Genomic DNA, 27,257 nt, shown 5'->3' with positions numbered 1-27,257 from the left:
GGCATGAAGGCCATAGCAGTCTCTGGGGCACAATTTGGCACTACCACTGCAGCCCCAGAGCTTCATCTGGGGCAATATCTGAATGAGTGGGCCTGGCGCTGTTTGCATAAAACTTTACTTACAATAACAGTCATGGGGCCAGAGGTAGTGGACTAAACTCTTCCTTAGGACTTTGTGTATTCCTTGCGTCTGCATGCAACTCACAGGGCGGGGGACGGGCAGGGGGCAGACTGCAGAGGATCGGGCAGGGGGTGTTTGCATCTGGCCCTGCAGTGGCTCCAGCCCCTTCAGCCCCATTCCAGTGACCAGAACTTTGGCCCTGCCTCCCCCTACCTGCGGGGAGACTGGAAGAGGAACCACATGTTGACAAACCCATTGCAACCTCAGAAACCTGTTCAAATTCGGCACCCCTGTGCCCCCACGAATAGTTACTCCTCTTCCTTCCAAGGGCTTATCACAAGATCTGCTCATCCTGTATATTTCCTTCTTATTTGTGGTGTGTCTTCCTACCTCCCCTCTTCCCGCCCACCCAGGCCCACGTGAGCATCTGTCTTGGTAACTACTGCCTCCACTGAGCTAGAACAACATTGGGCCCATGGCAGGCACGTAGAAATGCTGCCCCAGGCCCAACAACTGCCCCTCCTGACTTCTGACTTGGCAGTGGCCCTCACCCTGCCACCCCTCACTTGGGGGACCCTTCCACCTCCTCCCATATCCCAAGGTCAGCCCCAGCAGGCTTTGAGATTAGACCTGCCCCAAATATACCAGAGAAGCCACAACATGTCTTCTTAATATCGTTTAATGTTTCTCTCAGAGTTGGGGTCGGGTTGCCTGGTGATACTGCTGAGTCATTGGCTGAGCACAGTGGAAGCCTATGGAACAGCAAGGCTGGCTAATTTTAGCTCAGGGCACCCATGTTTGTTCCCTTTTCCTCGTCTCCCTCCCCCTCACAGCAAAGGTGAGTTAGGACAGTCACGCGTTCTCCTCCTCCATGTGTCATCCACAGCAGGCTGCACAGAGGTGGGGCTGGGCTCCGAGCAGCGGGGGTTCCACTGGGCCCTCGGAGACGGCCAGTGGCGTCCCTGACTTTCATTCTCTTCTTAACTGGCACTGTGTTCCTGGAGCTGTCCCTTGGTTAGATGCGAAATGGTGGGGGAGGCAGGTGCCGGGCGAGGGGCAGGGCTGAGGGCACTGGATTGGCAGTCCCAGCTCTGTCACCCCCGGCTGTGTGACTCGTCACATTAAGTCCCCTCCCGGGGCCTCTGTGTCCACGACTGTAAAATGGGCAGGTTGGGTCTGGTGACCCTAAAGTTACTTTTAGCTCTAAGAAGCTATGAGGCAGGGCTTTCGAAGCTGGCAGGGCAGGGGAACGGCAACAGAGGTCCCCCTGGTGTCGGGTGGAAAGGGATCAGCTGCTCTGAGTCTCAGAGACCAGTGTCTTCAGAGGCAGACACTCTGTCCTCACAGAGGTGGCCCGAGGCGACACCCTCAGCCTTCCGTCATGTTCTATCTGGGCTGCCTGGGAGCAGAAGTTAATTGTGTTTTGTTTTTGTTTTTTTTAAGATTTATTTATTTATTTATCTTTAGAGGGGAAGGGAAGGAGAGAGGGAGAGAAATATCAATGTGTGGTTGCCTCTCATGTGTCCCCTGCTGGGAACTGGCCTGCAACCCAGGCATGTGCCCTGACTGGGAATTGAACCGCAATACTCTGGTTTGCAGGCCCACGCTCAATCCACTGAGCTACACCAGCCGGGGCAGGAGCAGAAGTTAATTTTGTTTCTCCTTTGAATACCTTTGGGCTCAGCCAGCACTTCCCAAGTTTCCTTCCCTTTCTCACTGTCCATTCCCCCACCAGTGTTTCCTGGGGTCCCCTCCTAAAAAAAGGGTCCCTATGTCACTGGAGAGAGCATGGTGTTCCCAGATATGATGTCTGGAGAGGGACGCGACCTCACAAGCACAGCATCTGTCTGGGAATGCAAGGCCTCCATCTTTGCACTAGGAGATACGGACACACACCAAGTGAGACTGCTACTGAAAAGGGGTGGGAGTTATGCCAAATTCCAATGGTGTCTATGTCAAGGAAAGGCTAGGGAAAGGATCAGATCCCAGGAGACTGAAGCGATCAGACAAGCAAATTCGACACCCAGTCCTAGGCCGGCCCCTGTCCTGGAGGGGAAAGGCTAGAGAGGGGGTTATTATGTCAGTTGACAAAATTGGAACAGTCGGTAGATTAAATTAAAACATTGCGTCCAAGTTAAATGTGCTGATGCAGGTAACTGCCCGCGGTTTTCCAGGAGAAGGTCCTCACTCTTAGGGTCTGCACACGGAAGTGTTTGTGTTTTCCGGTGCTCTCTGCCTTACAGCGAAGGGGCTGGTTTACCGTAGAGCCTCCTATCCTTGGGTTTTGAGGGAGAATTGTGGGTTCTTCTGAGAACCTGGTGATGTCTCTGGACACTCTGTACTTTGAAACAACATAACCTGCACATTCTTTGTTGTGTGTCATGTCCAGAGGTCACAGACCCTTGAAGTGACGCTCCCCTGGCAGGTCTTCAGTTACCGAGTTCTGAAGTTCCGAAAGCAGAGGGCACGGCGGGGTCAACTTCCTCTCAGATGACCCAAAAAAACATACTATGTGTATATAATAAAAAATAGAACCCTGGCTGGTGTGGCTCAGTGGATCGAGCCCTGGCCTGCAAACCAGGGTGTGGCTGGTTCCATTCCCAGTCAGGGCACATGCCTGGGTGTGGGCCAGGTCCCTAGTTAGGGGCATGTCGGGGGCAACCTATAGATGTATATCTTGCATATAGATGCTTCTCTCCCTCTTTTTCCCTCCCTTCCTCTCTCTAAAAAGAAATAAACAAAATCTTTTAAAAAATAGAGAGAGACAGCAAATAATAAAACAAATGGGGCAACGTGTTTTAAAAAGAGGTGTATTTGAGTGTTCTAGATACTATTCTTGTTCTTGCAACACTTTTTTCATGTTAGTTTAGCATGTTTTTCCAAATGAGATGTTAACAAATCACTCGCCTAAATGTCATTCACTAAGTGATGCCCATTACTAGCATTTCAGTTCGCGGAAGGGGGAGGCAGGGAGTGTAATGCTGCTGAGAGGGGCAGGCAGTTGGGCATGAATAGCCAGGTACTGGCAGGCACAGGGTCAGGTGGGGTAAGGACCCAGGGGGGTGGGTAGGAACACGGCAGGCAGCTGGCGGACAGGGGTCTCAGTGAACTTCTATTCAAACTTGAACTACTTGCTGACTTTTGCTAGGAGAACAATTCTGTGGAGAGTCAGGGGCCATGGTCTGTTTTTCTCTCTCACCGCTCTCCTTGTTTCTTACCTGCCCCTCCACGGAATAAATCGTTGCAATGAGCTCCACTTCCCAGAATCGCAGGCTGTCCACGCTGAGAGAGACTTTAACCACCATCCCATCTCCTGTTTCCATGGGATCACTGGGAAGGGGAAGGCGCGGTGAAACCAAGCTCCAGGCCCACTGTTACGCGGTGAAGGAGGGCGACAGTGGGCACCCGAAATCTCCCGGACAACCCCATTCACTCGGGGCAGGGTAGCATGGCAGAGTGTCCTTACCACCTTGCCCGAAGTGTTTTCTTTGAGGGTTCGGGCACCGTTTCAGACGAGCCTAAGAGCTGCAGCGTGGCATACGTCCTGCGAAGGGTGCACTGCTGGGAACCTGGATGCTTGGATCTAACTAAACAAACTGGCTACGTGGCCTCGGGCAGGTGGCTTTCCCTCTCTGAGTCTTGGTCTCTCCACCTTAAAGTGGAGGAGCTGACTTACTCAAGAACTTCTCATCCTTTTTGCGGGGTCATGGATTCCTCTGGGGATCTGATGAAATCATTGGGCTTTTTTTCGAAGCTGTGCACTTTGAAATACATAATCTCCAGGGGTTCACTGACCCTCTCCCAGAAAGTCTCTGCTTAGACTGTCGTCCGAGGGGCCTTCCAGTTCCCAATTTCTCAAGTCCGAAAAGCCATCAGAATAGAGGCAGTGGGTGGAGTCCCATTTGCGTTGCATTGGAGAATTAACCATCCATCCCTGAGTCATTTTGGGGGGCTCAACTCTGTCTGGCTAGAATGATGATGAAACAACATTTTAAAGTTACCTCTTGGAGACGTATCTACAATACAACATGAAAATGGCTTGAAGTAAAGGCCATTTGCTCTTTGCTTATAGCTGGAAATTTTCTCCCTTTGGCTACAGTCACACCCATTGGCCTCAGATAAAATAAACCCTATGGGAATCACAAGACTCCTTCCAGCCAATAGGGATAAAGAGACTGCCTAGCAACTCTCTTGTCTCCCCTATGCCATCCAATCAGCATGAAGGAAAGTCTGCTCAGAGGCTAGACTAGTCCCCCAGAACATTACTGGGGATTAAAAATAGACCATTTAATTAAACTCCACATGTGAGTAATTGATTCCAATTTTCTACTTCTAATTTCATAAAGAATTTCCACTGGGCATGTACTAAGAAACTATAGAACCTTGTAATGTTGCTGATAGGCTTACCTATTTTTCTTTCAGACCTTGCACAATTTTGTTAAGATGCCTGGTTTGTGACACAAAGGGAAACAAAGATGCTGGGCTGGGAGCCAGTCCCAGCAACAGGCAGAGCTGGAGTGAGAAGTGGCCGAGTCACTCACGGCCCATGCCATTGAGACCTCTCCCAGGTGTGCTTTTCTGGGGAACGACAGACAAGATGCCAGAACTTGGCTTCACCACGTACAACGAGTAACTGGCAGGAGGTGGGCCCTCGTGCCTCACCTGAACTGCTCAGTTGTTCTCGGTGCCAAACCCGTCTTCCCACATCCCATCCCATCATCACCATCCAGCCCTGCAGTGCATTCACGTCCCTGCTTTCTCCAGCGTCTCTGACATCCCCTTTCCATTCACAAATCTCCCAGATCCTCTGCGCAGCACCCACAGCCCACCACTTCTCACCCCTACGCACTTTTCCAGCCTCCGACATCCCTCCCTCCTCAACCCTTCCGTGTCTCTGTGAGGAACCTCTGTGAGCCAAACGCTCAGAATTCGTTGTTCTTTCTACTCTGGCCTCAGCGTGCACTGCTTTTATTTCACATGACTTGGTCCTATATCTTCCCCCTGCTCTGGACGCAAAGGGCCAAATTGTGTTACTGAATGAATCGATACATAAATAAATACATTTAAATATAAGCTGAGGATGTCCATCCTCTGGCATCAAAGGCTTGATCCAGGGGCCGGCGAGGGACAGATCCCTTGGTTCTGTGCCGAAGCTACACTGTGTCTGTCTGTGGTGGCTTCACTGAAGGTGGAAAGCCTAGGTCCCCGCAGTGCTGGAACAACTAGCAGCAGGAGCAATCCTCTCAAGGGACAATTCAGAGCCCTGCAAGAGTAAGCCTCTGTCAAAGTCAAAGTCTGGATAATCGGAGAATGTCCCACCAGGATCTAGTTGGCTAAGGGGGTTTTGCTGTGGCTGGCAAGCAGCATTTCTGCCCAGGTCCTAGGCAACTCAGGAAGAATGGCATGCTCACAGCCACTGTGCAGTTTAACACAAAGAGACCAGTTCTGCCTTCTTGGCAAGAGCTTCCAGAACTGGGGGAAGGTGGCTGTGTTAGGAAAACCATTGGTGGTGGTGAGCAGGAGAATGTACTGATTCCTCCTGGAACTCCGATGGGGGCTAGGTGGGGAGCTCTGAGCAGAAGGGTCTGCAGTGACTGGGCCCTCCAGGTCCTGGTGCTGGGGTGACCCGGGAGAGAGGAATGGAATTCTGTAGGCTCAGCTCTGCAGGAGAATGGATTCCAGCTTGGGATGCTGAACACTCTGCTGGGAAGGAAATGAGAATGGAGACTGACCTAACCCAGCAAAAGTGGATACGCTCAAGGACGGGCAGGGAGACAAGAAAAGACAAGTGACACGGCTAATGGCAGCCTGGACTGTGATGGCCAGGAGGGTCAGGAATCACATCCACCCCACTGTTGGCCTTGAGCCCCTCTTAGCTTCAGGAGCTGCCCGCCAAGCTCTAGAAATGTACTACCGCATGGTCTACACCTGCCGTTCTCAAGCCCATGTCAGCTGAGGGCAGTGGACTCAAGTGCTCGCAGGTTCAGGAGGGGTTTTGAGTCAACTGTATTTGATGGGGGAGGCGGGTCCCTCCAGGATCAGGTCGTCCACATCACTCAGGAGCTCGTGTTCACTAGCTGTGGTGGCTTTTTGCAGGCTGCGGAGGCGGGCCTGGAGTTGTTCTTGCTCCTTCTTGAGCTCCAAGTAGGAGTGTGAGAAGGTGTGGAAAATGGACGTGGCTGGGAAGGCCATGATGAGGATCCCGCTCAGGATGCTGCTGAGGGCCACCACCTGACCTGGCACGCTGCGCGGGACCATGTCTCCATAGCCCACCGTCGTCATGGAGATGATGGCCCACCAGTAGGAGGCCGGGATGCTGGTGAATTCCAGGACCCGCCCAGACTCATTCTCTGCCACGTAGACCAGAGGGGAGAAGAGGGTGATGGCCACACCAAGGAAAAGGAGAAGCAGGCCGAACTCACGTGTGCAGCGACGCACGGTGAGGCCCAGCGTCTGCAGCCCCAGTGAGTGGCGGGCCAGGCGCATCACATAAAGGATGCGCAGGGCCCGCAGCACGCGCAGCACCAGCCCCACCTTCTCCAGGTAGGAGCTCCCGCCCGATCTGTCATTCTCCTCCTGGGGCTCCTCGGACACCACCAGGGACACATAATAGGGGAAGATGGCCAGGATGTCGATGATGTTCAGGGGCCCTTGGAAGAACTGGCACTTGTTCCGGGCCTGGACAAACCGAAGGCAGAACTCCAGGGAGAACCACGCCACACAGACAGTCTCCACGATGAAAATGTAGTAGCACTTCTGAGAGCATTCACCCTAGAGAAGCAACGAGATGGCAGAGTGGACGGGCAAAAGCACTGGAAATGGGGGGAAATAACCATGTCAGAAAGCCACCCCATATATTTATATCAATATGGGTATCTATCTATCTATCTATGGACTATGTGGAATATTGACATACTGAATATTGATATAGATTCTACATGTAGATTGTACATATTAATATACTCCTATATATTCTATACATACTATACACTCTCTTTATTCTATATATTATCTATCTCAATTGAGCTGTGCTGTAGATTCTTAGTTGTGCACCAAAACCTCCTTTTAAAATAATTTACTTACTTATTTTAGAGAGAGATAGAAAGGGAGAAAATAGAAACATCAATGTGAAAGAGAAACATCAAATGGTTGCCTCCCCCACGCACCCCAACCAGGGATCAAACCTGCAACCTAAACATGAGCCCCGACTGGGAATCGAACCAGCAACCTTTCAGTTCGTGAAACAACTTTCCAACCAATTGAGCCGCACTACCAGAGCCCCCTTTTACATAGTTATCAAATTGTGGCTGGGCATGTGCCTGGTCAGCTAGACCAGAGGCCATCTTTCCAATTTCCCTTGCAGCTAGGTGTAGCCAAAGAACCAAGTCCCCACCTGTGGGATGTAAACATATATGATGCATGCCACCTCTGGTTCTAGAACTCACGATACGGTGTGAATTCTTGCACACTCTTTCTCCCCATGAGCTGGGACAACCCATTTGGCCCTGCAACCCAACTTGGAACCAGCAGATCGAACCAACAGCCCAGGGTAGGATGGAGCATCAGGGTAGGAAAAAAAAAAAACCTGGGTCTCAGAATGAGAGCTGCCTATTCACCTTGATTCCTCTTCATGGAGAAATTAATTTCTGTTTTGTTCAAAGCCATTGCATCTTGGGGCCTCTTTGTTACAGCAGCCAGACTGTACCTTTTGCAGTAGGAGCCCCTCTTGTGGACCGGGTGCAGCTCTAGTGCTGTCACTGAAGCCGCACAGTGACACCGTGAGTGGGTAGCACGGCCTTACTTTATGACCCAGGACACGGTCCCCTGCAGTGAAATGACTTGCCTGAGCTCACAGACATAGGAGATGGTCTCTCAGCCACGACACTCTATTTTGTGACTTCTTTGCGTGCCTTCCCTTGTTTATTATTCATCCAAGAATATCGTCTAAGGCGTTCGCCCTGTGCGAGGCCCTGAGTGAGGCTCTGGGTGGGATAAAACACTAGAGAAGCAGATGTTTCTGGGGGCCTGGAGGCTGGTGGGGCAGAGGGGCTCCCACGTCCTAGAGAGGCCCCGTGACACGATTGTGACTGTTCCCACAATTGTCTCGTGGGGACTGTTGTGGACTCGTCGTCCTGCCATCTGCACTCCCTGCTTCTTACTTCTACCAGGATCCCAAGCCCCTCTGCTCCTCAAAGTGTGGTCCTTGAACCAGAAGCATCCACTTCCCCTGGGAGCTTGGTAGAAACACAGAATCCTGGGCCCTCCCCTATTCCTGAGGAATGAGAGTCTGCATTTTAACGAGGCCCGCAAGTGTTTTCATGCATGTTAAAGTCTCAGAGGCTCTGGTCCCACACAGCGATTCCCAGACTTGGCTGCACAGCAGAGTCGCCTGTGCAGCTTTGAAAAAATCCCGGTGTCTGGGCTGGGACCTCCGAGATTCTGTTTAATTGATCTAGATTTGAGCTTGAGCAGTAGAATTTCCCAGGAGCTCTGTAAGATGATTCTAATGTGAAGCCAGAGTTGAGAACCTGAATATACAAATATATATATGAATATATACATTTATATTTATGATGGATGAATAAATGTGTGACCAAAGCCAGTTGCCTCATTGAAAAGCAAAATGTTGACAACTGCAATTTTCTTTGTATTAAAAGGCTCTGCAGTGGAAAAAGAAATTATTTCCAGTGCCTGGGCCCACAGGAATACCAGATTGACAAATGTCCTTTACGTCTGGCTGCTGGTGGAAGAGAAACGGGCTGATCTGCTCTGCCCCCTGTCTGCCTGTCCAGGGCTGGACAGCTTTCTCCCTTGACCTGTATCTGGTCTATGGAAGGGGTGGGAGGAGGTGGGAGTGCTGTTGAGGGCGTGGAGCCTGTAACCCAGATTCAAATCACACACCTCCACTTACTCAGGCATGTTATTTAGCCCCTTCGGGCTTTCGGTTCTCTGCCCTAGAAGTTGCTGTGATGAATGGGGATGCAGCCTATAAAGCAGGTAACAGGCTATGGCACCTGCAGGCACATTACACTTCAGAGCTGTCCTTATGAGATGAGTGACTGGTCACAGACATGGCCTGCCCAGTCAGTTTAAGGGTAACAATACCCTCCTCCTATTGCTAGATTCTACAGGAACCTGAGGAAATTCTCGAACTCACTGGGAGGTCTTTGCTGCATTTGCCCAGGTTTGCTTCGGGATCCTGGAGAGCTCAGGAGTTAGGATCCTCATTCACCAATTCTACAAATTTGCTGTGTGACCAAGCTGCGGTAACTCCCTCTCTCTGTGCTCCGGTTTCCAGTGAAGACATTAGAACAGAAACAGTACTTCTGAAAGCTGAATTAGAACCCCTTGCATCAGAATCTCCTATGGTGTTTGTTACAAATGCAGATATTTGGGCATCTGGAAGTTTTTCAGACTCCGGGGTAGATTCTCCCTAGTTTTTCATCATTGACATTCTAGGAGATTGCCTCCTGGCTTAAGAGCCTGTGGTTGCTGGGAATAGCTGTTTCAGGCCAGTGACCCAATAGCTCGGGAAGGTGTCTCCTGAGAGCTCTGTGGGTCCCCCTACTGCCCCTGAGGCCGGTGTTTGGATATTCAAGGCATGCACCAGCCACCTCCCTCCTGCAGCCGGGCCTGGCTGGCCTAGCCACCTCCGGGCACTGCAGCAAACGCCCTCTCTGCCGACTCACCCCTGCACTGCCATTCCGCTCTGCATCCTTAAACTGACCTCCCAGCCCTGATCCCCAGAGAAATGCCCTGTTAGCTGCTGGCCTTGGGGCAGCAGGGATTTATGGGGCTCTAGCTAAGAAAAGAATTCCCAGACCAGCCAATATTTGAAGAAAAATAGAAAGGAATGAAACGTTACTTTTTTTCCTCTCCAAAAAAGTTTCCAGTTGTGTTTTGCACGTGGGTTAAACAACTCATCCTGGTTTGCCCAGAATTTTCTGGATTTGAACATGAAAAATCTAAGGTCACCAGAATCCCCTCAGTCCTGGGCAAACCAGGATGGCCGGTCACCCTCTTGGTGGCCCTTGTCTCAGCAGGAATGAGGTGTGCTCAGGCAGTGAAGACGAACGTGAGTCAGCCTGAGGAGTCTGGAGGCGTGAGCAGCGCAACCACAGGGACAGACAACATGTGGTGCGGGACAAGCCAGATGCACATCTCCATTCATGTCAAGTTCAAGAACAGGCAAAACTCATCTAGAGTGGACAACATCACCCAAACAGCAGCTGCCTCTGGGTGGGCAGGGGTGGAGTGTGAAGGGACCTGAGAGAACTTTCTGGGTCGATGGGGCTGTCCATTTGTTAAATTGAACAGCTAAGTAGAGCGTGCATTTCAATGCTTATAAATTTTATTTATAAAACTGTAAATAAAAATAAAAGGAATGATACCAAGCAACTGGAGTAGGGAGGGGACAGAGACAGAGAGAGAACAAGAATGGCACATGTGGGCAATTGTGGAAGCTGAGTCATGAGTGCTTGGGGTGCATTGTGTTATTCTGTTTACTGTAAATGCCTGGAATTTTCCATAATGAAGAGTTTAAAACAAAACAAAACTGGGTCAGGCCCTGGCTGGTGTGGCTCAGTAGATTGAGCACCAGCACCAGCATTAAAAGGTCACCTTCACCGATTTAAGTCCCAGACAGGGCACATGCCTGGGTTACAGTCCAAGTCCCCAGGAGGGGGCCCTCGAGAGGCAACCACACACTGATGCTTCTCTCCCTCTCTTTCTCCCTCCCTTCCCCCTCTCTAAAAATAAAAACATTTTTATAAATACATAAAAATTTTAAAAACTGGGCCAGAAATCAAACCCACAGTGAGCTACCACTCCACACCCACTAGGATGGCTATGATTCTAAAGACAAAGCAACGAGAGCTGGTGTGGATGAGAACTTAGAACTCTCAAGCATTGCTGGCAGGACTGCAAATGTGCAGCCGCTGTGGAAGTAGGTTGGTGGTCCCTCAAGCAGACGTTTGCTCTCTGGCCCGACACCCCACTCCTAGGGGTGTCCCTGAAGGAAGTGAAAACAGGGACCTGCAGCAAACTTGTATGTGACACCCAGAGCAGCCTTATTCGTGACAGCCCACGTGTGGGCAACCCAGATGCCCACCAGCTGGAGAACGAACAAACGCAATTTGGTGTACTCTTAAAGGGGGACATCGTCCCGTCATAGAAACAGAAGGCACTAAAAGAAGAAAAAGGATCGCGAACCGATCACGCTTCACACGGATGAACCTTGAAACCCTTACGCTCAGTGAACGGCACCAGGCACAAAAGGCCAGACAGTGATCGTATGACTCCATCTACATGAAATGGCCAGAAGAGGCAAGTCCGTGGAGACAGAAAGTACGATGGTGGCTGATTGTGTCTGGGGGGTTTGGGAATTTGGAGTAGCTAATAGTGTGCACAGGTTTTTGCGTTTTTTTTGTGGGAGTGACAAAAATGTCCTGAAATTATTGATAGATAGTGGTGATGATGGTACAATTGTAAACTAAACCCCACTGACTTGGGCACTTTAAAAGAATGAATGGTATAGGATGTGAAGTATATCTTAAAAAGGAAGAAACCGGGGTCCAAGTGCAAAGGGGCTGAGTCAGTCCCGGGTGAGGAGGCAGGGAAGTGGGGGCCCTGCAGCCTTGCCCCTCCTTCTTTCCCCAAGTCCCAGAGCAGAGCTGCTCTGAAGGGCTCTGGGGTCTGAGGGCGGGCAGGACCTTCTGAGGGCAAAGCCACCGTCCCTGAGGGTCCATCTGGACAGGCTGCCCAGCAGACGCTACGGGTTCGGGTTCGGTGAGGGCTGGTTCTAGAAGTCCCAGCTGGGAGGGACTTGGGGCCGAATTCTGAACCCCGGAGCTTTCCCCGCACCCTTCTGTCTCTTGCAGCAGTGCCTGCAGCTCCCCCTCTGGGCCTGTGGCCAGACTCCGCCACTTCTCACCTCCAGATCAGCTCAGCGCTGGTCCCAGAGCTCCGTTCAGCAGCTCAGGCCTTGCTCCCTCCCTCCTGCCTGCCTGTAATTTCCCCCATCCGTGCCTCTGGCCCTGTCCTCAAATCTGGGCTGATTATTCTAACTTCTCTGGGACTGGCCGTGCTGATTCATCCCTCTTCTTGGCTTCTCCCTTCCTCTCTGCCCTCTCTGGCCTCCTTTATGGCCCTTCCAGAACTCTCTCCTGACTCTCCCCTTGCCTTGAGCCTCCTCCCCCTCCCCAGTTCTCCCCATCCCCCGCACTCCCTCCTCCCAGCCGCCCCCACTCCTCAATGCCGGGACAAGGAGCTCCGAGAGTGTGTGGAGCCAAGCCGATGGGGACTAGGAGCCGGGCCCAGAGACGGAGAGTGTGCCTAGGCCAGAGGAACAGCGTGTGCTCCAGATGCAGGAAAGATGGGCCCCTTCCAGGAAATGGGGAGAACTTGTTGGCCAAAACACAGGGACACTCAGCTGGGGAGAAAAACCCCAAAACCAAAAAACCAGGTTAAGAAGACTTCCCTAGAGTAATTACCAAATATCAGGATGCACAGAAAGCAGGCAGTTGTCCACGGAGCTGATCTGTGATCCATCCAGGAGAGGCCCAGGGGAGGAGGAGGAGGAGCTGGCTCTAGCACAAGGCTTTTTATCAAAGGTGGGAGGTAGAAACTACAGCCTGAAAGTTGAGCTGCGCCCTCATGAGAAGGCCATTGGCCATATTCCCAAGGCAGAGCTGGCAGGTATCACTGCAAGAGACAGAAGGGTTCAGGGAAAGCTCCAAGGTCAAGAATTTGGCCCTGAGTCCCTCCCAGACGGAACTTCTAGAATGGGCCCTCGCCGAACCTGCAGCCGTCTGCCAGCTGCCTCTCTGGGCTGTGGCCAGACTCAGCCACTTCTCACCTCCAGTTCTGCTCAGCGCTGGGCCCAGAGCTCCACTGGGCAGCTCATGCCTCCCTCCCTCCCTCCTGCCTGCCTGTGATTTTCCCCATGTGTGCCTCTGGGCAGCCTGCTGAAGGTTCAAGGGGTATCCCATAGTTCCACCTGGTCTTTTAAAATCTCTCTGTGCCTTCCTCCCCCAGCCCGGCATCGTAGCAAGATGCCTAGACCACAGTACAGGATGTGAGGGTCAGTGAAGTGCAGAGCCCCTGCTGTCCCAGCCGGAGCCCCACTGCGGTTCTGTGACCACCCAGGCCACTGTGCGCAGCTTCAATCCGATGCACATGGCAAGCAAACCTCTGGGACAAAAGTAGAATCTAAAGTGGGAGGAGAAGTGAGCAAAGGCTGCCAGGCAGGTAGCAAGAGCAGGTTTGTGCCTGTACTTGTCACCGCCGAGTCCCCAGCACAGAGTAGGCCCTCAGGGGAGATCTATCGATTACATGAAGGATGTCGATGGGCACTGGACACAGATGGAGAAGACACCCAAGTGGACTGGCCCCGCCTCTGCCGCCACCGTGTGGGTTCTGTGAGCTGGGAGAGAAGTTGATGAGCAGAGCAGATGAGCAGGTGGGAGGGGTGTGAGCTGAGTTCCAAAGGGTGGGCGAGAGCAGCGAGCTGCACTCTGTGCCGGCACACGATAAATCAGGTTACTCAATCCTATGGCCACTCTCTGAGTAGGTGTTGGCATTATCCACTTTGATAGGTGACAAAACAGAGGCACAGAGAAATAGAGCGACTCATTCAAGGGCCAAGCCAGGGAGTACCAGAGCTGGGATTTGAACCCAGGACCAGAGAAACAGAGATTCTGGCTCCTTTCCAGGTAGAGATACTGTCTGTCTGCAGCTGTTGGGCTATCTCAGTACCAGTAAAGAGGAAGAAAGAGGTCAAGAGAGGAGGAAGGAGTGTTCAGCTGCAGCTGGCAATGACCTTCAGCCTCCCCCAGAGGGAGGGAAAGTGCTCTGACAAGCAGAGCTGTCCGGCAAGGCTGAGGCTGTGCGGGAGGGCACAGGAATGAATGACAGAATTGAGAATCTTAGCAGAGGACTTGGGCAGAGGGGAGAAAAGAATGTGGGAAGTTTCAGCATTCATTACTGAACGGATGGACAAGCAAACTGTATCAGAACAGACAGTGGACTATTACTCAGCAACAAAAAGGAGTGAGGTACTGACACATGCTACAACGTGGGTGAACCTTGAAAACAGGCTAAGTGAGTAGAGCCAGAAGGAGCCGTCCAGCATGGCCCGAGTCACAGCCCATTCGCCCAATCACTGCTTTCGGACTGATCTCCCTGGAGGCAAATATGAAACACCAGGCATTTGTGGTGAGAGAGAACATCATCTTTTTATGTAAATAAAAAGATGGTCTTGAAAGAACAAAGACAGCACCACCTTCAGCCTCCTGGCTCTCTGAGTTATCATTATTGTTGAAGCAGAAATAGATACTTATTCTGAGGGCCGCATCTCCCAGCCTCTCCCAGCAGTGCAAGGGAAGGCGGTTTCACAAGGTGACATCCCCCAAACCCAGGAGCAGGAATGACAGCTGATTGCTCTGCTCAGACCTGGGGCTGCCTGGCTCTGTGGCCCCTTCTCCACCTCTGATTTGATTTTCTGAGCTTCCATTAAACCAGACTTGGGTTCATACCCTGGGTAATTCTCAAAGCAGTAGGCTTTGAAAAGTCCTTGTCCCTCTGCCCAGCCTAAATCCTGGCTCCCTGAAAATCCCTAACAGAAGCGGGCTGGTAGAAATCCAGGGGTCCTCCCTCAGTTACTGGGATCAAGGGCACCCTCTGAGATAGGGGGTGAAGGCCATTTTTTTGTCCTAATATTTTTCCTGCAGTGTCCACGTGTAAATATTTCTGTGGATGAGCAGGATCTTAAATCACATGATATCGTGCTAAAGAATGTAAACAATGCCTGCAACTGGGGCAATAGTCCTCTATGGGGAGGAAAAGCTGTTTGAAAGTCTAATATTTTGGTTAGTTTACTTTAGGACTAAGTATTTATAAGTTGGATGAGATACATTTTATGCAACAAATCATTATTGAGAGCCTACGCTGTGTGAGGAACTGGCTGATTCTCCATCCAAGTGCTTTCTATCTGCAAAGTTCTCTGATCCTACCATATTGCCCTGGAATACATCTTTAAGGGAAGGGAACCTACACTGACTGACCATGGCTATAGCTCACATACGGGCTGCATTGTCTTACATACGTGTTTCATTTATGGGCTCCTTCCATATACAGTAGTATAAGCTCTGTAAGTTAGAGTGATCGGGAGCCATGGAGGAGTATAAAGCTGGGCAGGAGCAACATTTTAAATTAGTTTGAAGCTCTCTAATAACCTTCCCAACAAAGTTTCAGATTTGTGTCTCATTTCTCAGACCGTCTGACTCCCTGGGGCGGTGGGGGTTGGAAAGAGAGCGCAGGAGTAGACAAGAAAATTTTAAATTTTTTGCTCTGGCCTCCCCGGGCAGAGTCACTTAGAAGTTACTGTATCTCTCAGTTCCCCATTCAGTAAGAATGACAGAGAAGCTCAGGAGTGGAGTTAAGAAGCAGAAAAACTGAGGACAGAGTATCTCTGCCTCCTTGGCATATTTATGCTGTCACTGTGAGAAAGCCAAATGCTCTGTGCCTCAGTTTCTTCATCCAGAAATGGAGTTGGGTTGCCCACTGAATGGTGGCTAAGAAGGCAGGGCACAGAATATTGCCCAATAAACCCATGATGAGAGCCCCGAAGGTGTAGAACTCTACTCATTTTATGGAGGAGGAAACTGAGGCTCAGAGAAATGAAGCCAATTCCAATGGTCACAGAGCCGGGAGCCAAGACGCTGGACCTGCCAGGCCTGCTAAGAACAGGGGCGGCTTTGTCAATGTCCAGGTTCACCGTCAGAGGCAGAACCACCTTATGACTTTCGTGGGGCCCGAGGTACCTTGGCCTTTGTGAACCTCTTCCCCCCAAAATATATTAAAAATTCTCTTTCATGACTGTTGGTCTAAAAATAAATATAATCCATGCTGGGTAATATTCATTTTTTCCTTCTTGTTTTCAAAGACATGAAAATGTTTTCATGAGCCCTGAGTCGCGTGGGCCCTGGGCACTGTGCCCAATGGAGAAATGAACCCCGGTCAGAAGCCACTTACCTTGTCCTCCTCGGCCCTCAGGTCGGGCATGGTGCTGACACACAGGCTGACCGCTGTGGTGGCCACAAAAAGGATGGACAGGCAAGCAAAGACCTTCCCGGGGAGCCCCGACTGCGGGTTTTCCACCATCTCCCGCAGCCAGTTCATGAAGAGCCCCCAGCGCGAGGCGCCCGCGGCGGGGCCGCAGGCCTCCCTCTGCCGCTGCAGGGCCTCCTCCCTGCGCAGCTCCGCCAGCTCCTCCCGCTTCTTCAGCAGCTTCCGCAGGCAGCACTTCTCCAGGTTGGCTTCCTCGATGCCCCAGTAGGTCAGCTCCTCCTGGAAGGACAGCACACACATCTCCCGCAGGAGGGCCAGCTTGCCGGCCGCCAGGAAGCTCACGATCATTCCGAAAGCACTGGGGCTCCTGTCGAAGAAGAACTCCTGGTTGTCCTCATCGTAATCGTCGCAGAGCTGCGCAATCTCCTCCTGGTTCCGGCAGAACTTGAGCTTGCTCAGGCGGCTCAGGGGAAACTCGTCGAGCGTGCTCCAGGGAAGAACGTACCTCCTGCCCCCAACGTTCACCAGGATCTCCTTCTTCAGGTCTGCCGCCGGGGAGGCGTCCAGCGCGCCCACCTTCCGGGCCCTGCGGTAGTAATGGCCCTTGATGGACGGTGGCTCCACGGAGCCAGGCAAGAGCTGACTCAGAGGGCTGCAGGAGCCGGAGTGATGGTGCCTGGCTGGCAGGCCCCTGACTCTGGAGGCTATGGGCATTGCCGTCGACGTCCTGGCACCCAAGAGGAAAAGAGCAAGAAAGCAGGGGGAATCAGCCTTAGGGCAGAGTCCTAGATGTCCCCGGTTTTCTCCGGCCTGCTTTCCTGCCACTGTATCTGCATTATTCGTTCTTTTCATCTTCCCTCTAACACAGAGTTATTAGGCACCTACCATGCACTTGGCTTCTGTCAGTGAACAAAAGGAGACCATACCCTCCCTTCCTGGAGAAGCACACACTTATCTCTCGGCAGCCCTGGAATTAGACGTGATGTGGACTGGGACTTGGGGAGCTCAGTCCTGAGCTGGATGAGTCAGAACTGTGGCACTTTCAGGCTGTGTGGCCTCAGGCATGTACCTTAACCTCTCTGACTTCAGCATCATTCACTCCATGGCAAAACTTGTACCAACCTTGCAAGGTACAGTTGATAAAAATAGGGCTTCAGTGTGTAAGAGGTTCTCAAGGTCACTGCCAGGTTCCGACCCTTTAAGAACTGCTACCGCAGGTGGATTACCCAGCCACTCTAAACCCTTTGCTTTATCTATACAGCTGGGATAGTTTCAGTGCCCACCTCATGGGGCACAATGAGGGTTCCATGTAGTAATATACATGAAGTGTATATTAAAAACACTTCTAGATGCATCTGACAAGCCAGGTACCTTGTAACTCATCTCAACAACCCCATGAAACAGACAGTAATGTTTCCATTTTACAGATGAGGAACAAAGGCCTAGGAAGGTTAAGTAAGGAGGAATGTGACCCTGTTTATCATGGCACCTGACTCTCAGAAGAAGTTCCACAATGGTCACCTTGTCCCTCTTGTTAGCTTTCTCATTTGGAGGATTTCACTCTCCATGACAGCACTCCTCCATGTTCATTGGGTGCTTATCTCACCACCCTTGCTGTGTGACCTTGAGCTAGCTACTCCCCCTCTCTGGGCCTCGGTCTCGTCATTTGCAAAATGAGGCGTCCTCTAATGCTCTCTCCATTTCAGACCTATCTGGGGCTCCTGATTTAGAATAGGGTTTTAGATTTTTGCCCACGCCCTTTGAAAAATCATCTCTATGATAGTGCTCATCCTCAGCATCCTGCAACCATTTCCTACACTGTTCATGGGAGCCAGAGCCGTTTCCAGAGCATCTATAACCTTACATTCCAAGACGCACTCCAGTCAAGAGAAACACTCAGCTGCTGAATGGAAAGAAAAGTTCCTCTCAACTGCAGACCCAGTTGGATTCCGGCAGACAGCGAAGAGTGGAATCACAGCCTATGCATTTCACACTTGCTCGCCATGCCACATCAGGCTATTCTGCACGCCTTACTTCATTTGCACGTATGGCCGGAGGAAGACAAGCAGCCTGCAGAGAGAGAGTGTTTGGAAATCCAGGGAGCCCTTCCCAAGTGTTTTCATTTTCTGGTTGCAAAAACCAAGACTCGGAGAGCTGAAGTGACTCATCCAAGGTCACACAACAAATCCAAACCCAACCCAGGGCTCTACCTCCCAGCCTGGGTCTGTTTCTAGAACTCCCCAAACTATACTTTCTGCACTCACTGCACACCCCCAGCTTGGCAATCCACTGCCCCCAGCCACCACCACACAGCTGGCACACAAAGCTCTTTCCAGAGCATGGGGAAGCCAGTCACTTGCAACGGCACTTTGGCCAAGGATGTTTCAGTGTCCTGCCGATGCCCATCCCTGCAGCAAACGCCAACTTCTTCCCCAGAAGCTAACTCACCATCCTGTCTCAGGGAGCCTGTTTCCAGCTGTTTCTCTTCCAGGCAAGAGGAGCCCACGTCTTGATGTCCTGGGAAGAGACAGGTTTGTGGTGGAAATGAAGGGAAATTTTTAAAATCCCAAACAAGCAGTTTCTGGTAGAGTTAGTTTCCAACCTTTCTTCCCTTGTCTCCTCCAGAAACTCAAAACTCATTCATTCTGCATCTCTCTTTCCAGCTGCTGCAGAACAGCCCTGGGGGAGTGGGATGGGGCTTTTAAGGGGACCCAGAAGCCCCTTCTCCTACGAGAGGCAAGAGTCTGAGGGGTTCATGCTAGGAGGGAGCGGGTCCAGCTGTCCTGCTTCGGTTCCAGAATCTGTACTCTGTGTCCCACGGGGACAGCCAGTGTGGTCCTGCAAGGGGCGGGGGTGGGGGAAAGGGGTTGGAAATGGGAAGGGCTTAGGAGTAATCTCTCAATCAGCCAGGCAGCAAGCTGGAGCAGCAGCGGCAGCCGCTGCTCTGCCAACCGCCTTAAGAGCAAGGAGAGCTGTCCTCCCCTCCCCTCCAAGGAGGAGCATAACTGGGAAGGAGCAGAGGATAACTTGGGGCCGGGGCATCTGCAGCTACTGGCACTCTGGAGGCTCCTTAGGGTATGCTGGTGAGGGGCAGGTATTCAGCTAGCGGCTGCAGGAGGAACTTTTCGCTGCTTTGAACCAGCCCAGGTCTGGGACAGGTTCAGAGAAGCCCAGCCTCCCACCACTGGGTGGGAGTTCTGGAGGCTGCAGGGACCAGGAAGAGGTATGAGTCTGGAATCACATGCACCTGGATTCCTGACTTCAGTGTAAACCGCTGGGTGACCTTGAGTCAGGTGACTTAGTACCTCTGAGCCTCATTGTTCTTGTTTGTAAAAAATGGGAGAATGGGAGGGGTTGGGGTTCACAGCAGAAGCCCCAGAGCGAGCCCCTTCTGTGGGTTTGCCTGGTGTGGTCAGGGCCAGGAGGCAGAGGCGTAGTTTCTGGGGTCTGCGTCCTGGCCTCCGCTCTGCGCTGCCTCGCTGTGTGCTCTTGGTCAGTCACTCCATCTCTCTGGACCTCAGTTTTCTCCCTGGTCAAGTGAGGACAGTCAAAGAAGTGATGACAGAAATTGCAAAATCGTCTTCTCATGTAGGCGCTCAATGTACATTGGCTCTTCTTAATTTTCTTAAGAGGTTCTGAGGTCTGATCTCTTGGCTTCCAAGCTGTGCTTTGCAGACAAGGTCCGGAGGCCTAGGGAAGAGGCTTGCTCAAGGTCACCTTGCTGGTTGGAATCTGCACTTAAAGAGACTTTGAATCTTGATGCGAGGATCCAGGAGTGAGGAAGGCCTGAGCTTGAGCCTTCCACAGCCTCCTGGAGGGGCTGGCAGCAGCTGCTGGCCTTGGTGGGCTCCCTGAGACCTGGGCTATGGGGACAAACCCACACCAATCACAGAGGCTGACTGAATGGAGGTGGTGCGGGGCAGGGGGCTGACAAACAGCACTGCTTAAAACCTCAGGGTTCTGCAAAATGATCAAGGGACCGGGAATGGGGGGTGAAAAAAAGGAGGACACAGGGATGAGACTCTCTGACTCACTGTGTCACCTCCACTCTGATCACTTTCCCATAGTAAGTCTTCAAGTGCAGCCCAGATGAATGCTGTCGCCCTGCAGGCCCCGCCTCCACACTCAGCCCACTGTAAGAAAGAAACCACAGGGCACCTGTCAGCAATGGAGTCACTCTCCCCCACCCCTGACTCCCCGGTTTCTCAGTTCTGACAGCTGCTCTATCACCTGTCATTGACCGGACTCCAAAATGGTCTTTCCGGTGCAGGCTGCTTTTCCCGTCTCTTTTCTCTCTGTCCTCCCACCTCCCTGAGCTCTTTATTATTTACCTTGACTTAATCTCTGGCTAAATCTCCCCTAATATGTCCCCTTGCCTCTCAGTTAGTTCTCTTTGGATCTGGAATATATGGGTCAAATCAAGAATTTACCACTTCCTTGCTGGGTGACCTTCAGCAAGTTTCTTAACCTCTCTGTGCCTCAATTCCCTCATGCGTAAAATGAAGATGATAGTGTGTACCTGTTGATATGTTGTGAGTATTGAACAAATCAATTCACATCTAGGAGGTGCTTGGAAGAGTGTCTGAGGTGGAGCAAGTCCCAGTTAAGTGCTTGCTGTTGTTATGAATATTATCTTAACAAATTCAAGTTCCACAAGAAAGATTTTTTTTGAAGAAAGGAGTCTGCTGTTTAAAAAAAAAAAGAAGTGTTTTAAAAGAAGGGTTGAGAGGTGCTGATCTAGTACAAGCCCCCCGTGATGTATAGAGGAGCTGAGACCCAGAGAAGGGGGAGAGTGTCCAGGCCACAGCAGGACAAGGCCAGTGAGGATGCTGTGTAATGATCTCCCCACAGCCCCAGCGCCTGCTGTCAGCACCGCCACTGTGCTGCAGCTGCACGACCTTTAATCTTAACCCAGCGTCCAGGCCCATCATCACCCCTGGCCTGAGCATTCACTGAGCCCTTCCACAGGGCTTATTAAGGTTCCAGTCTCCTTTTAGGTTAAGGCCACTGCCTTCCTGCATCCCTCCCTATTGTGTGCACTTGACCTCAGCTAGCCAGGGAGGGAGCCCAGCCCCTGGCTCTTTCCAACAGCCTGGGAGTCCCCGGCACAGGACAGCCCATGCCAGCCCCTCCTTGCTCTCTTCTGAAGGATTGCGCCTGCCACACATTTCAGATACAGGATGGGGCCGCAGTGACCATGTATGTTTGCTGTGGCAGTTGTAACAAAAACACAGATCCTGCTGTTCTGGAGGCCAGAGTCCAGTCATGGGGCTAAAGTCAATGTGTTGTCAGGGCTGCATTCCTGCTGGAGGCTCCAGGGAGAACCCGTGTCCAGCTGCTGGGGGCTGCCTGCACTCTCTGGCTTGTACACACATCACTCTGACTTCTGCTTCTGTCCTCACATCTCTTCCTCTGACACACTCGATTCTCTCTTTTATGAACCTCTGATTACATTGAACCCATTGGATAATCCAGGATAATCTCTGAATTTTTAAATCCTTAATTCAATCACTCCTGCAAAATTCCTTTTGTCTGGTAAGTAATATACTTGCAGGTCCCAGATTTAATTTTTGGACATCTTTTAGCCCAGGGAGGCCCCTCTGGGGCTCCAGAACTGTGAGATAATAAATTTGTGCTATTTTAAGCTGCTGGAATTGTGGTGTTTATTACAGCAGCAATATAAGTCCAACTGGTTTGGGGGCAAGCAGGTCAAACACCAACCATCATAGATAGTTGCAATTTGTTGAGGAGAAGGCCCTGCCTTGCCTATGTAACCAGGCTTCCCAACATCTGCTTCTAGAAGCTGGAATCCATCCATGCATTCAACAAATATTTATCGAGCATCTGCTCTGCGATGGTGATGCTCACTGGCTGTGTGACCTTGAGCAAGTCCCCTTTCCTCTGTGCATCTCAGGAACAATGGGCTAATGTTAGTCCTTATTGTAAGGAGTGAATGAGTTAATGCATGGAAAACACTGATTTCAGTGCCTGGCACCTAGTAAATGCTCAGTGAGAAATTACTATTTGCATCACTGCCATTATTATGATTATAGGAGCTCAAGGGTCCTGGTAACAGAGATGAAAAGAGCTGGAGTAGATCCCAGGGTGCCATGAGTGATCAGAGGAGACAACAAATGATAGTGTGTTGTTGAATGATAATAATTGGATTTCTGGATGGGGCGGGGGGAGTTCTGATTGTAGCATTTGCCAATCACTGTGGTGTAAATACTCCTACCATGACCAGTTTCATGCTAACAACGTAATATCCCTGAATGCTGAGCAGGGAACAGATGCTAATAATTGGCTCTTGCAAGCCTGTGCCAGGCGGCTCCATATATTAGTGCACCCCAGGGAAGCCAGGGCAGCGCGCGCCAAGGCAGGACCCTAGGTAAACCTTGATGCATGAGTAGCAGATACACAAACAGAGAGCAGAGATGAAGATAGAAATACAAAACGATGGGCTTCTCTATCTTGCTAAGAACTGTGGCTTCACACTGGCCTGGGAGAGCCACTGATTGAAGCTGTGTTTCTCCACCGTGGAACCTTCTAGCATCACCCTGGACACTTAGAAAAAATAAAATAAAAACAAACTCCAAATGACTGAGCTGCACCCAGATGAGTGGAATCAGATTTGAGGTCTGGGGATCCAAACAGAGGATGGCTTTGAAATTTCCCCAGGTGGTTCTAAGGTGCAGCCGGGTTGGGAATGGGTACTTGAAGTCAGGAGTGACCCCTCAGGTATGCCTTTTCCAGGGCTAACTTTAACTCATCAGGCCCTGCTGGAGGCAGCGTAAATTGGTCCTTTTTAAAGGGCAATTTGGCACTATCGATCAACATCAGAGATGCAGATGCTCCCTGGTTTGCAATCTCACGTCTAGAACTTTATCCTGCAGACATGCTCGTGAAAGTGCAGGGACATGTGCATAGAGATACTCACCTCGGCATTGTCTGTGAGAGCAGCGGGTGGAAGTGACCAAAATGTCCCTCATCAGGGGGCTGGTTCAATAAAGGTTGGTCATAAAGATGGGGGGAAGCGCTGTAGCTGTTGTAAAAGAGCTCCTGTTGAAAAGGAGCAGGGATCTATGTACACAGATGGGAAAGGACCGGCAAGATGCGGAAGAGACCATACTGAGCGCCCTGGTTTGTGTAGGCATGGCCGGGAGGGGCATGTATGTGTGCATGTGTTTGTGTGCATGAAACATTCATTTCTGAAAAATGGATAAAAAGACCTAGAAACTGTGGTTGTCTCTGGGGAGGGAAACAGGAGTTGTGGGAAGGGGTGAGAGAGAGAGGGAAATTTCTTTATTGTTTAATTTTTTTAAAACCCTGGGTATGTATTGATTTACAGCTTTTTTTTTTTAAAGGTCTATTACAAGGCATGCTGGTACCAGTGCAGAGGACGAGCCGGTCCTAGAGGGAGAGGTGGTTTATCAGACCTGGCTGGGGGGACATGGCCGTAAATAACGAGGCAGTGACGGAGGGTCTCGAGGGGAGGGTGGGAAAGAAGCCAAACAGACAGGAGGAACCACAGGGAAGGTGCTAGGCAAACAACTGTTGGTGGGCCCCGGCCGTCCGGCCTTCAGCTCTTTTAGACTTAACCACACCCATCAGGGAGATTTGGCTATTGGCTAAGGCCACCGACTCCACTGGAGTGACCTGATCGTAGTCCTTGAGCCGCTGGGACCATTTACCGTGAGCTGGCTGGGAAAACCAAGGCAGCTCAGTAGTGTTTACTAGGAATTGGAAGCAAAGGCACACCTGGGTCACTGACCACCGGGCATCCCAAAGTCAAGGTGCCTTCCAGGGGCCAGGCAGACGATGCAAGGTAGGCTGGTGGGGGTCGTGGCCAAGTGCGGAACCTACACCCCTGACTCACAAAGGTAGAATGTGGGTCCGGTGTTGTGGCATCTTGACATTTGGAAAGAAGAGCTGAAATCCTGATTTCGTGGTAAATCTCTCAAGTTCCGATGTTGCCAATTAATTCAGAAATTTATGAAGGGCCCCGGCTAGTGTGGCTCAGTGGACTGAGTGCCAGCCTGTGAACTGAAAGGTCATCAGTTCAATTCCCAGTCAGGGCATATACCTGGGCTACTGGTTCAGTCCTCATTTGGGGCATGTGTGAGAGGAAATCAATCAATTTTTTTCTCACATATCAGTGTTTCTCTCCTCCCCTCCTTCCCCTCTCTCTGAAAATAAAAATAAATAAAATATTTTTAAAAAGAATTTATGAAGCACCGTGGGGCTGAACATGTGCATAGCTGATGACCCTCAATTCTGCTCCTAGGTGTGTGCCCACGAAAGATGTGCGCGCACGTGCACCAAAAGGCAAGGTTAGAAGGCTGGTCACAGCATCGTTTCCTACCAGCCACACGCTGGAATGCCCACTGGCAGAATTCGTAACTAAATTGTGTATATTCACACAGTGGATATTACATAGCAATGACAATGCATACACTATAATTATTTGCCACAACATGGAAGAATCTCAAAATCATGTTGAGTGAAAGAAGCCAGACACAAAAGAGCAAACACATGATTCCACTGATATGCAATCCAAAAACAGACAAAACTAATTCATGGTGATAAAAGGCAGGAAAGTGATTACCTGTGGGGATGCGTAGTGGGTTCTGGGGTCTGGTCATGTTGTCTGATCTGTTTCATCGGAGGGCTGATTATACAGTGTGTTGAATTTGTGGATGTGATATGTGTACTTTAGTATGTAGGTTGTACTTAAAATTTTTAAGCCGGGGTTTTTTGGGGTTTGCTTTGTTTTAAACAACCATTACCATGGAGGTCCAATTAAGATGTATCAGACATCTGGACTCAGTCTGGGGTTATGATCAGGTTATCCCAGTGAATGGTTCTGAAGCGGCCAGGATTTCAAAGCTGCTCCAGCCTCTAGCTTTTCGTCAGTCACCACTGAAGTCAGTTACACTCAGCTCTGTGTCTTCGCCGGGACCTACCTCCCTCCACTCCTCCCTCACTCCCTCTGGGAAGTCTGAGGTCCTAGAGGACAGAGGGGAGCCAGAGGTGAAGGTTTGCCCTGCCATCTTCCATTCCTACCCTCTTTTTCTGGAAGGGAGGAGAGAGATGATTGGACCACTGATAGGTGCTCCAGCTTTCTGTTTAAAAACATTGCTAGGATGTAATTAGCCCCAGTGAAAGATGCAAGCTCTTTCTGAAAGCCAGTCTGTCCTTGGGGCAGTTTGCGGAAGTTGTGACCTGTCAGGGAACAGCCTCTGCCACAAAGGGATGCACTGTGTCTGAATGTCTGGCAGCTGAGCTCTGGAAGGGCTGAGTCCTTTGTCAAAGGAGGGGTTACCTTCCAAGGAGACTGGCATTCTATATTCCGATTGCGGGTGCGTTACGAAATGGAACACACCCTGAGGTCTCAGCTCCCCCACCCCAACGTGCTTGTAGCTTCTTATTATGACATTTTTTAACAAGTGGAAAAAACTGCAAGACTAGTACAATGAATATGCCTATTCACTACTGCCTAGGCTCATAATTACTAGCATTTTGTCATGTTGACTTTATACATGACTACATTTTTTGCTGAAAGGTATCAGTAAACTGCAGACACTGGGACAATTCTTCAGCATGGACATCCAGAAAAACAAATATAATTCTCTACATAACAGCAAAGCCATTATTGCATCTGACACAATTAACAATAATTGTTAATATCCCCTAATATCCAGTCCATAATCAAATTTTCCTGTCTCCATGTCTTTCATAGTTGTTTTTTCAGAAACCAAGATCCTGATAAGGACCGCACAGGACATTTGGTCATTATGTTTGTTTCCTCTCCAACTGTCGTCTGTCGCCTCCTGGCACCTTCTCCCCCCGCCCCACCCCGTGGCAGTGACCGCTCACAGATCGAGCCGGGTGTCTTGCAGACTGTGCCTCCTTCTGGATTTATCCCATTGCTCCCAGGTGCCCCTCTCTCCCCTCTATTTTTGGAAATTAGGTCTGCAGTATTGAATACACTCCAGTTAAACAGTCTGGACAAGGATGCTTCGTAGGTGGGGACACTGGGGGCTCATGATGCTTGTGTGTCCTCAGGATATGACAAGGAGTTAGATGTACAACTGCATTCAGGCGGCCACAGAATATGAGTCTGTTTAAAAGGAACACTTTCCCTTCACAACTAGCTGGAGGAGTAGGAGTTTGAGCAGGGACACTGGCCAAGGCACTGGGGGTTTAGGGGAGTGCAGGAGGGAGTGCTGAAGCATGCCAGGGGGCACATCTGGGGAGTAGGGTGTGTGGCCAGCTCGGAGGGACAGTCAGAAATTAGGTTAAAAAGGGAAATAGGGGTCAGAGAGAACATGGCTTTGAGTGCTGGGGCGCACACTTAGATCTTATTCTAAGGGCATTACAGAGTCACTGAAAGAACTCAAAAAAGAATATGACCAGGTCTGACGTACCTCAGGGTACGTCTAGGGTGAGAAAGACAAAGCAGGGAGTTCAGTTAGGAGACCGTGAAAAGGTATGGGAGGGAGATGTGAAGGCCTGGAAGTAAGGAGGTGCGAGGGATGCGGGCGTGTTTTGGAAGCACTGGCGGGGTGTGGGTGAGGCCTGGGTGGGTAGCCGGAGGGGGTGCAAGAAGTGAAGGAGCTGGAGAAGGCTACGGTAACCCCAAGTTTCTGGTTTATGTGGCAGAGCAGAAGGAGGGAGCAGTAACCAAAATAGAAAGCAAGGGAGGAGGAGAGGTTTGGGGAAAGAGGATGTCAATTTTAGTCTGGAACCCAGAGAAGAGCTCAAATGTGAGCCTGCTTAGTAACCCCTCCAGGAAGCAGAAGTCACCCCCAGGGAGGGGGTGGGGGGGCAGGGACATGGGAGGAAGGGGCAGGCAAGTGAAGGGTGACCCAGAAGGTGAGGTTAAGTGTAAAGTAATGACTTCGAGGACTTTCCTCTGGGTCACGAGAGGCCTCGAGAGCACTTGAGGGACAGGATTTCTCCAGAAGGCCAGGTCTTGTCTGTGGACCTCAAAAAGCAGTACATCTGCCAAGAAGGACTCCTCGTGGTTAACTAGGCACAAATTCATACCTAGAGTCTAGGAGCCATCG

At 50.8% G+C, this 27,257-nt stretch overlaps 1 protein-coding gene across 4 annotated transcripts; it reads right to left on the bottom strand.

Moving 5' to 3' along the window:
- Positions 1-802: 802 nt before the first annotated feature.
- KCNG4 (potassium voltage-gated channel modifier subfamily G member 4) lies at positions 803-19,309 on the bottom strand. Of its 4 annotated transcripts, XM_053666796.1 has the most exons (5): positions 18,791-18,811; positions 18,637-18,705; positions 18,053-18,258; positions 16,153-16,915; positions 803-6,891 (listed from the first exon to the last, which is right to left on the bottom strand). In XM_053666796.1, coding segments are annotated over exons 3-5 (1,536 nt in total). In that variant the 5' UTR covers positions 18,055-18,258; positions 18,637-18,705; positions 18,791-18,811; the 3' UTR covers positions 803-6,120. The 4 variants fall into 4 exon arrangements, with proteins under 4 accessions (XP_053522771.1, XP_036998318.2, XP_036998317.2 ...); XM_037142423.2 differs by having other exon boundaries at positions 18,637-19,309; XM_037142422.2 differs by lacking the exon at positions 18,053-18,258 and having other exon boundaries at positions 18,791-19,309.
- Positions 19,310-27,257: the final 7,948 nt, after the last annotated feature.

This window comes from Artibeus jamaicensis, unplaced genomic scaffold (genome assembly GCF_021234435.1).
Source record: "Artibeus jamaicensis isolate MK-2021 breed Jamaican fruit bat unplaced genomic scaffold, CSHL_Jam_final contig_464, whole genome shotgun sequence".
In the NCBI taxonomy this organism is placed as follows: domain Eukaryota; kingdom Metazoa; phylum Chordata; class Mammalia; order Chiroptera; family Phyllostomidae; genus Artibeus; species Artibeus jamaicensis.
Note: the sequence above shows the minus strand (reverse complement) of the source record. Positions and strands in the feature narration are given on the sequence as shown.